The 10,224-nt window shown below is 54.3% G+C and overlaps 1 protein-coding gene across 10 annotated transcripts in view; it reads right to left on the bottom strand.

Annotated features, from left to right (window-relative positions):
• Positions 1–1,471: 1,471 nt before the first annotated feature.
• The window catches only part of FGFR1 (fibroblast growth factor receptor 1), a 50,990-nt gene continuing 42,237 nt past the window's right edge, over positions 1,472–10,224 (bottom strand). For 7 of the 10 annotated variants that reach the window (XM_030312615.1, XM_030312616.1, XM_030312617.1 and 4 more), the window contains 11 exons: positions 9,233–9,377; positions 7,026–7,228; positions 6,019–6,164; positions 5,708–5,829; positions 5,126–5,236; positions 4,442–4,632; positions 3,664–3,786; positions 3,368–3,438; positions 2,925–3,062; positions 2,641–2,746; positions 1,472–2,530 (listed from right to left, as the gene is read on the bottom strand). In XM_030312615.1, the coding sequence (XP_030168475.1) occupies positions 2,354–2,530; positions 2,641–2,746; positions 2,925–3,062; positions 3,368–3,438; positions 3,664–3,786; positions 4,442–4,632; positions 5,126–5,236; positions 5,708–5,829; positions 6,019–6,164; positions 7,026–7,228; positions 9,233–9,377 (1,533 nt within the window). In that variant the 3' untranslated portion in view covers positions 1,472–2,353. The remainder of the gene's footprint in view (positions 2,531–2,640; positions 2,747–2,924; positions 3,063–3,367; positions 3,439–3,663; positions 3,787–4,441; positions 4,633–5,125; positions 5,237–5,707; positions 5,830–6,018; positions 6,165–7,025; positions 7,229–9,232; positions 9,378–10,224) is intronic. The other 3 variants (XM_030312609.1, XM_030312610.1, XM_030312614.1) reach the window with 1 other exon arrangement.

Here is a 10,224-nt window from a genome sequence, read left to right as displayed (position 1 = left end):
CAGAGATTCAGTGCCTTGACAGCACGACGTCTTCATTAGATAAACTGGATTCCTTTCCTCAGGAGACCCAATCTGGTTATCTAAGCAAAATGGCCACTTCATTTTCTCTCCGGTCAATTTTACTATCTTTTATTTGACAGCTAGCTCAGTCTCTGGGGAAATCTGTGGGTGATTTTTGAGTAGTAACAGCAAGGACATCACGGTTATCATAACAGTGCCTTCTATTTCTCTGGCACCTTTCCCAAAGGCATCTGAAGCTCTTCACAGGTCCTCCATCCACTCACATAACATTGCTTCGAGGGAGGGCCAAGGCAGAAATTATCTGTACTTTACAAGGAAAGACACCACTCTAAGGTCTCAAAGCAAATGGTTTTAAGATCAGAAATTCATTTCCTGGCTCTTTGCACCAAATTACGCCTTCTTTAAGCATAAACACAAACTGTAACATGTTGACAGACGCATATTTACAGAGAGACACAAGGATAAGAGAGAACTTTACACAATAGTGGCCAACACCGCAGCTGCCAAAACATAGCTAGCTTAGAAAGGAGACTTAAAGCAGCAATCCCGTTTGCCCTGCAGAAATGAAAGTGAATCGAACCTTCTTTTTGTATTTAGCAATAATCCAGCAAAGAGTAAGCTTTGGGTATAGAGGCCGAGTGGTAGCAGGTTGAGTGCTAACGTTCCGAGGAGCAGGGATCCACGCGTGGAACGCAGCAATAACCAGCAGGTGGCAGAGAGAGTAAATTTCCAAGCAGCCAAAATCCAAACATTCAGAGAATTTTTTCCCTTTCCTGGGGGATGGGGTGGAGTTTGTACAGGAAGAACTATAGGAAGCCAAGATCTGTGGTAGTTCCAACACATGAAGTCGGTCACAGACACAGGAAGCACGATGTGGGGGACCGCCATGAACAGAGTAAGCCAGGAAACATGAAGCAAGGGACCCGAATGTAAAGCTGATCTTAGGTGACAAGCTTTCCCCCACATACAAGCACAGACAAAACCACACCCACATAAAGGGGTAGATGTATATCTGGGTTTTGAGTTTCTGCAGGCCCTTGGTGGAGTAATCCTTAGCTCTCCTCTTAATCACTTAGCTCTACCTCTTGGCTATTTCCCAGGGAGGCCCCCAGCTCCCCCTCTGACCCTCCAACCCCACCAACCCCATCAGTTTCCTCTGAGGAAACGATCTGTGGTTGAGGGCGGTGGGGCCTTGGCTCCGGTCCCAGCACCTCTGGTGCACTGATGGGAGGTTCCTGCCCATTACACACACATCGATGCCTTTCCAAAAGCATCGGAGGGGTAGGAGGTTTGTGGCGGAGGTCTCGGTGCAGGACCCGAGGGGAAGAGATTTAGGAGGGAACTGCAGGGAACCTGTGGCGCCCTCTGCACAGACACAGCCCCAGGGCCCCATTAGGCTCACTCCTTTTCAGCTGACATTCTTTCCCTCGTCACACAGCCCATATAAAAATGAAGCAGCAGCAATTTTTATTGAGGGACCTAAACTGAAAATAGGTTTAGAACATAATTTAAAAAAATAAAACAGCAAAAGTAGCAAAAAATATATGACCTTTTTAAAAACATTTTCCTTTTTTTTCTTTTTTCTTTGTTTTTAATATATAGCAACTGATGCCTCCCAGCCACCAGGAGCATCTTACCCAATGGGTAAATCTCTGGTAACGACCCTTTTAAAAAGACATGTAAATATATACTCAGATTTATACACTTTGTGTTTTCTTCATAGCTATGTACAAAGCCCCCAGTTTGGGGCTGGGCCCCAGGGCCACGACACTGCTCCCAGCCTTTGCCTCCCCATCCTCTGGTACCAGGTATTTGGTCAGCAAAGCGAATTAGTATCGGAATTAATAAGCCACTGGCACCACCTATCTGGAGCAGAGGTTGCCTTCAGCCGAGGCCCGGAGCACGGACCTCCCCTCACTACCGTGGTGGCCATGAGGATGAGGCCCCTGCCACCGGAACTCAGGCTTACGGGTTATTCGAAGCAGACAAAACCAACGTGGGAAAGCTCAGTCAGCTCTCGCCTGCACGCCTGCTCATCTCCCACTCCCCGGCCCTCCAGGCAGTGCCAGGTGGTGGGGAGGGTCTTGGTCCAACATCTGGGAGGGAACGAAGTGGCCATGAGCAAGTACCTGCCTCTCTCTGCTCCTCTCTCTCACAAGCAGGTTGCGAGGAGGAGGAAGAGAGGTGAACTCCATGGGGTGAAGGCCTCAGGTAGGCAGCCGGCTCCTGCCAGCAGGAAAGGGGCAGAGGGGAAGGCAGTGAGTCCCGCAGGGAGGGGTGGGTGAGGGTTACAGCTGACGATGGAGTTGGGGGATGGGAACTGGGGTGCTAGTCAGCGCCGTTTGAGTCCGCCATTGGCAAGCTGGGCTGGGTGTCGGGGCAGACAGGGCTCCTCAGGCAACGGCTCATGAGAGAAGACGGAATCCTCCCCTGAGGAGCAGGTAGAGCTTCGGGTGTCGGGAAAGCTGGGAGAGTATTGGTCCAGGGGCATTGACAGGTCCAGATACTCCTGTGAAAGGAGACACAAAAGATCCGGCACTCTCCTCCCTGTGGTAGTGTTCATTCACAGAGATGCACCTAGTTGATGGTGGCTGAAGGTCTAGGATAGGACTGCCTCACCTGGTTGGAGGTCAAGGCCACAATGCGGTCCAGGTCTTCCACCAGCTGCTTGAAGGTAGGTCTCTGAGAGGGTACTGCATGCCAGCAATCCCGCATCATCATGTATCTGGGACAGGATTGTTGAGTCAGGGGAGGAAGGACATGTGCAGACAGATTAAAGAGCTCACAGCGAGGGGCCATGGGAGGAACCACCAGGAAGGGCTACTTGATCTACCTAAGCCCCTTTCTTCTCCCCTTCGTCCCCAGGGCCTGGCTCAGGACCTCAAGTGTCTTCCCATGCTTACAGCTCATTGGTGCAGTTACTGGGCTTGTCCATTCGATGACCCTCCTTCAGCAGCTTGAAAAGCTCCTCCACAGGCACGCCAGGATACGGGGAGCCTCCCAGAGTGAAGATTTCCCACAGGAGCACCCCAAAAGACCAGCTGTGGGTGAGCACAGAGCCACTGGGTCTTATGGGCACAGAACTCGGGCAGCCTAGAACCCTCTCCATCTCTCCACCAGCACGTCATCCTGAACCCACCCTCCCGGAGCACAAACTCTTCAGGGGGACGCCAAGGGCAGTGCTGGAGAACAGACTGGCCTTTCAACCTCTGCTGAGTGAACAGAGTAGGTGCGCACATACAATGTTTCCTTCCGTTCTGAGATGGAAAGAGGACCCCCCCACCCCCCATCCAGAGGGGCATGCTCTATACCAAATATCCCCGGCAATCGCTTCTTTCAAACTCACACGTCACTCTGGTGGGTGTAGATCCGGTCAAACAAGGCCTCGGGTGCCATCCACTTCACAGGGAGCCGGCCCTGCAAGCAGCACGAGGGAGGTTGGGGGTGGCCCAGGACAGGGCAGCGTGGGGGCCAGCAGGGGCACACACAGGACGGGGCACACGCTCGGCTCATCCCAGCACACTGCTTCTCAAGCAGGGCTGCCTGCACTGGGTCACAGCCAGGAGATGTAAGTAGGAGGAAGCCTAACAGGGCAGAGGCCTGGGCCGAGGACCAGCGCCCAGTTCCGTCCTCAGCACTTACATTGGTTGTCTTTTTATAGTAGTCGATATGGTGGATGTCCCGAGCAAGGCCGAAGTCTGCGATCTTCATCACGTTGTCCTCTGTCACCAGGACGTTCCTGGCGGCCAGGTCTCGGTGTATGCACTGTGCAGAGATGAGGTGGGATGCGGGTGAGGGGCTGACAGTGCCCAGCTGTCGGTCAGCCTCTGGCCCAGCCGTGACGCTGCAGCAGGCAGGTGGCCCAGGTGCCTTTACAGGCCTTCTCCTGCCACACCACTTCCCCCTGACCATTCTAGTTCACTGTTAGGAGGTCCCTCTGCTCCACTTCAAAGTCAGCCATTCGAACACCTCTGGCTCCAGGCCTCTCAGTCACTTGAGCAAACCCTCCTCAAGGGTCTCCTTCGCACCCGGAAAGGCGGAACCTGGACGCTTCTGTCCAGTCTGTGTAGGTGTGTGCTCTCAAAGCATCCGTTTACCAAGCACTAGAACTGTAGTTAACGCTATCATGAACGACTTCATTTTACCCACAACATAGGACTCCCCATTCTTACTCTACACTTGGAGATACGTAAGTAGCTGCACAGAAAAGGGGCAGTGTGCACGGATCAGAACTTTATCCTGTCTGACCAGAAGGCCACCAGGCTCTCCTGACGACGTCCATGAGAGCTGCAGACAGCACAGGGAAGCGGTGCTGCAGACATCTACGACCCCACCGGAGGATTAAAAGTCATCAACTGGAGTGCAAGGAGGGCTCTGTTCCCACCCCAACTTCACCCAGGGGAACCTTCTGGTGCCACACCTTCTTGGAGGCGAGATACTCCATGCCTCGGGCCACCTGATAGGCGCAGGAGACCAGGTCCTTGGAAGAGAGCTGCTCCTCTGGGTTGTGGCTGGGGTTATAACAGTACTCCAGCCCCGGGGGCCGCCGGGCCTGCAGGTATTCCCGTAGGTTGCCTTTGGAGGCATACTCCACGATGACGTACAAAGGACCTGGGAGCACGGGGATGGACAGGCCATCAGGGTGGGCAGGCAGGTGCTCTGGGTCAGCTCCACCCTGAGGAAACCCCACCCCCAACTGCACACCATGTGTCTGTCCTCCAATCCTAACTGCACCTCTAGGGAGCCTGGGAAATTCAGTCCACTACCCAAAGAAAGCTAGGCAAGTGGTTCTTCCTAGCATACAGTAGGAAGTTCCTGAGCCAAGCTGGGTTGGGGGAGGGAGGTAAGAGCCCTAATTGAGACCACAAGGACTCACCTGGTTCTATCCACACACTGTTCTCAGATGAGCACCAACAGGCACAAGCCCAGCCCCCGAGAGGTGACTCCCAACTGCTGCTAAGCTGGCCCCCGTTCCCTCAGTGTAGCTGAGATGCCTGCTCACTGATACCCCCAGCTCGTGATCTCCTCCCCGACAGACACTGTTATCCGTGGGAGGCCCGGGTTCCCGGCTGGGGTGGGAGAGCCGGCCTGGCTTAGCGCCTACCGTCCTGCGTGCAGGCCCCCAGCAGGTTGATGATGTTCTTGTGCTTCCCGATCATCTTCATCATCTCCATTTCTGAGATCAGGTCTGACAGGTCTTTCTCTGTTGCGTCCGCTTTACACATAAACCAGAAGGGCACGAGACCCATTTATGTGGGAAGGAGGACAAGAGGAGGAAAGCTAAGGGAGAGGGGATGAGGTGTATGCTCGAGGAGTCCCTGTCCTCCGGACTGGCTTCTCTCCTCCCTGTTTCACACCCAAATCTATTTTCCCTTCCCTCTTCTGAGAGCGGTTGTTGGCAGTGTGTGCTAACAAGTGGGACGGAGGATATGATAAGAAAAACCAGCCGGCAGCGAGATCTAGAATAAACACCTGGCCACCACCCAGACTGACGCCGAGGAACAAAGTGAGATCACGGCAATCTCAGGGTACGGAATGCCCCTCCACTCCCAGGAGACGCCAAGCAGGCAGTGCAGCCAGCGTGGACGGTGAAACAGCACCGGAGAGTGTGTTCTATTTGGCCCAAGGTAACGGTTTGCTCGGAAAAGGAAGGGATTGTTTTTGCAAGGACAGAAACATCACTTACACTTCAACATCTTCACAGCCACTTTGGTCACACGGTTGGGTTTGTCCTTGTCCAGCCCGATGGCCTCTGCCAACACCACCTGCCCAAAGCAGCCCTCTCCCAGGGGTTTGCCTAAAACCAGCCTTTTAGGAAAACAAAGGGTGGTGTGAGTCAGGACTGGTAAAGTTCAGGCCTTGAGAGGGCATCCCCTTTCCACCTGTCCATATTCCACCTGACTGAGAACAGAAGTGTCAACTATGATTTCTGGAGGCATCTGGTATACCTTCACTCCAAGCAGGGGACTTCCTCAGAAGTTGAAGTTAGAATATTACCTGTCTCGAGGCAGCTCCCAGCGTGGGTCTTCAGGAAGCTCATATTCAGAGACCCCAGCCAACATGGGGGTTCCGCTAGAGGAGAGACGTGAGGGCCGAACCAGCAGAACCCCAGAGTTCATGGAGGCACTAGAATCAGCCGACACCTACAGGGAAGCGTGGGGTCACCCTTCTAGCGAGGATAGGGTGGGGGGTTGGGGGGACTGAGCAGCAGCAGCAAGTTCCTGCAACTCTTAGGGCTTTCCACCAACATGGCAGAAGTATCTGGTATCTGATGTTCCTTCTCTAACACAGAGTGACAGAAAGACCACAAAAGGTCTGAAGGCCTAAGTTCTAAAACTAATTTTTGCCACCGGCCAGCCTTCTATGTTCACTTACCTTCAACACAAACAGACCAAGTCTACCTCTTCCAGACTGATTATTTTATAACTTATTATGGCAACCACAATTCTATTCCTGTTCCCATTCTTTGTGAAAACCCTGCCTCAAATTATGGATTCCTAACCCCCAAAGCACCTTCTAGAATTAGCACCACTCTGAATGAATGTTCCCTCTCTTCCACACGCCTTCACCCTCTGTTCCATTTCCTTGGACAAGAGGAGGTTGGCATCCTGGAGAGGAGAGAGAGGCATCCTGGCACCTGACTCAGGCCCTCTTCTCTACTCTGTATCTTTGCACCTGTAGCTGGCCCTCAGGGACAGTTCAAAAGTGCAATATCAGATGCACATTCAGCCTGGCTAGGGCCTTCTCCCAAACCATGTGCTGGAGGAGCAGGGGGCTCGCAGTTCTGGTACGGTAGGTGTACGGAATCCATGGGCTAGCACAGCCTGGAACCCAACTCTGGAACACTTAGGACATTCCACTGCCTCTGACCCAGAAGCTAGAAAGCAAAGCTGGAAGCGGTAGGTTGGGGACAGAGGAGGGCAGGGCATCAGAATCCTGGAGAAGCCCCTGAGGGCACAGGAAGGAAAGGTGATATAGAGCGTGCAAATCCCCTATCTACTTTCTGTTACCTGTCTGCGCAGAGGGATGCTCTTGGCCAGCTTGTGCACGGCCATCTGGCTGTGGAAGTCGCTCTTCTTGGTGCCACTCTTCATTTTGTAGATGATGACAGACCCCACCATGCAGGAGATGAGGAAGGCCCCCGTGCAGTAGATGATGATCTCCAGGTACAGGGGCGAGGTCATCACCGCCGGCCTCTCTTCCAGGGCTGAGTCAGTGTGAACACCATGTTAGCAGGCGTGTTAGCAATGCGCTAGGCTTCCAGCTTCATAAGAAAAACAACCCCCATCTCCTTTCCTCTGAGAATTTTCAGGGCAGAGAATGAACCAAGCCAGGTCCTAGCTGGGACTGTGGTCCAGCATGGAGCAGATCAGATATCCTACCATCTTTGAGTCTTCCTGATCCTGACTTGGATCCCACAAGAGGGATGGATTAGAACCATCTTGTTACTTGAGGCCCATCCTCATTCATTCGGTCAGGAGCCTGCCTCGTTCAGTGGAACCACTGGGCTCGGTGGGTACCAGGTACGCAACAAGGACCTTCTCAGTCGCCTCATGGAAACTTGGCCCTTCTCCGCAGGGCCCCAGCATTGTGTGCCTACACCTATCACATGCGACACAAGGAACCATCTGTCTTTGGTCCCTGACAGCCCATGAGCACCCTGAGGGCAGGGGCCCGGCGCCTTGTTCATCTCCACGTGCCACAGCGCCTAGCATATAGCAACACTCACATAACGAGAACAAGAGGGGAGGGAAAGGAGGACCCCAGTCGGTGTCCTGACCATTCCTCACCTCTTTCACCTGCGCCAGGTCAGACCTGCAAATATTCCTACCTACATGCCTAGCTGAACCATAGGCAGAACTAACTGCATTTCCAACCATGTCTGGGCTGCTTGAGATGAGAACGTAAACTTTGCTGCACTTTGTAAGAATTCTACTCACAGGCCCTAACTCCTGAAACTGAACGAGGACATGGGGTGGGGGTGGGGGGTGGGGAGGAAGAAGGTACTGTTGTATTGTCATCTCCCACTTTCCATTTAGAACGCAGCCTGTTTCCCACAGAAGCCCATCCAGCTGAACCCACCCTTCCCTCGCATACGAAGCCGAAGCCGAAGCCAGGGGGCTTCACAGGACACTCCTTCGCCACCAGCAGGAACGCCCCTCTTCCTTGCATGGCTTTCCTCGCAACCCTCCCCTTCCAAAGACCCCAGCCAGCCACAGAGGCCGGCATGCTGGGGACCTCCCCAGAGAGGCACTAGGTGTGACCCCAGACAGAGCCCCAAGGGACTCCCGAGCCTGACGAGGAGACAGCAGAGCTGATAATAAGAGGAAGTGTTTCTGTTTTTCTCTTTTCCCAGTATGGACGGACGAAGACAAGTGACTGGGAGCACACACGGGACAAAGACAGTGACAGGGTAAAAACAGAACGCTTCTCCCCTGAAGGAGGGGTGTTCTCAGACCCTGCTGGGCGAGCAGGGCAGAGGAAGATGGAGGGAGAGAGAGGAGGGCAGCGTCAGCGGCAACAGGAGCGGCACAGCCCCCAGACCCACGTGCAGGACACTCGAGAAGCAGCGATGGGCAGCCCACCACCTGAGCAGGCCGCAGGCTCCTTCCTTCCCAGCCCCACACACAGACCTCCCCTCTTGAGAGGAGAAACGTCAGTAGCCCAAGAGGATAAGGGGGCACCACCGCGTCCCAGGCGGCCTTACTTTATTCAGAGCTCAAGTTCACTCATGTGGATGGAACCTCTCCTCCAAGATCAGAGGATGGCGGGGTGGGCTAGCACTGTTCTCTGTAAGCAACAAGCCCCCCTTTACAGAATGCCTACATTTGCTGAGGGGAGGCATGGGCCCGAGACTTGCGGAGCCAGCAAAAAAGGATCGGACAAATTGGGGAAGGCTGCTGGACCCAAGGAGGGAAGGAGCCTGGCCGGCAGGAGAGCCCGGCTGCAGGTTAACTCCAGATCCCACGCATGCATCGCACTGGCCAAGGGGAGAGGCAGACGCAGGCATAGAGGTGGGAGGCCTCCGTGTTCCTGCAAAACGAGGACAGATCCTATGTGAGCCGAGAGGATTCGACACTCAAGGTTGGACAACCTGCCAGGGCCATTCCTCTACCTCTCCTGGCTCTGTGTCTCCACCAGCCCCACAATGCATGCTCCCCCCGTGCCCGTGGCGAGGGCAGGACATCGAGAGGAGAAGTACAGTGTATACCTTCCAAAACGGTCAACCATGCAGAGTGATGGGACAGTCCGATAGAGTTACCCGCCAAGCACGTATACTCCCCCGCGTCCTCAAAGGAGACATTCCTTAAGTGAAGCACTTCCATCTCTTTGTCGGTGGTGTTAACTCCGGCAGTCTAGAAGAGACAACGGAAGCAAAATGGACAAGCACAGGACATGAGACCTCTGAGAGACACACAGGAAGGGAGGGAGGAAGAGAAGGGGGGAAAAACCGGAGGAAGAAATGCTCCCCAGCGTCTCCTTTGCAACAAGGAACAAACAAAAACCACCAGGCAGCGAGACCTGTTAGAGGAAGACAGTGAAACCCTGAGGGAGGGACTCCGCAGACCTGAGACGACGCTGGCTGGTTACAACCCTTCACCAGACGCTGGCAGCCCCTGGCCCATCCAAGCATGCGGGCGGGCAGTGGGCAGCATGGAGAAATGGGGCCCGGCGGCGGGGGGGTGCTGTTTGGTTTCTGGTAAAGAAAGTCAGAGGGCACACACAGGAGGGATGGAAGGGTGCTGCAATCACACGTACACACACACGTACATGCACACACGCACGCGCGCACACACACACACACACATGCGTGCACGTGGCCTGCCAGTTTGCAAGGGGACATCTGGCCCCTTCTCCACCATTCAAACCTCAGTCTGTAGCATCATTCACCACGCAGCCAGGCTGTCCCCACAAGTACGCACATAGCCAAGGAGGACACAGAAGGCACAGAGGGAGCAGACACCAACACAGTACCAAACCAAAGCAGCCTCCCAGGCCGGGTATTTTTCCATGGCTCTGGGCTCTAGAAATACAGCAGGATAACAGGGAGAGTTGGGTGCTGGCTTCCCCATCTGCCCCAGCAGCTTGGGGCCTGAATCAAACTCCCAGCACACGGCCCCATCCATCTTCCCATTACCTTTTGCCACAGGTCTGGTGACAGTGAGCCACGCAGACTGGTTAGCTTCACCAATATAATTGGAA

Source organism: Lynx canadensis, chromosome B1 (genome assembly GCF_007474595.2).
Source record: "Lynx canadensis isolate LIC74 chromosome B1, mLynCan4.pri.v2, whole genome shotgun sequence".
Classification (NCBI taxonomy): Eukaryota; Metazoa; Chordata; class Mammalia; order Carnivora; family Felidae; genus Lynx; species Lynx canadensis.
This window is presented reverse-complemented; position numbering and strand designations above follow the sequence as displayed.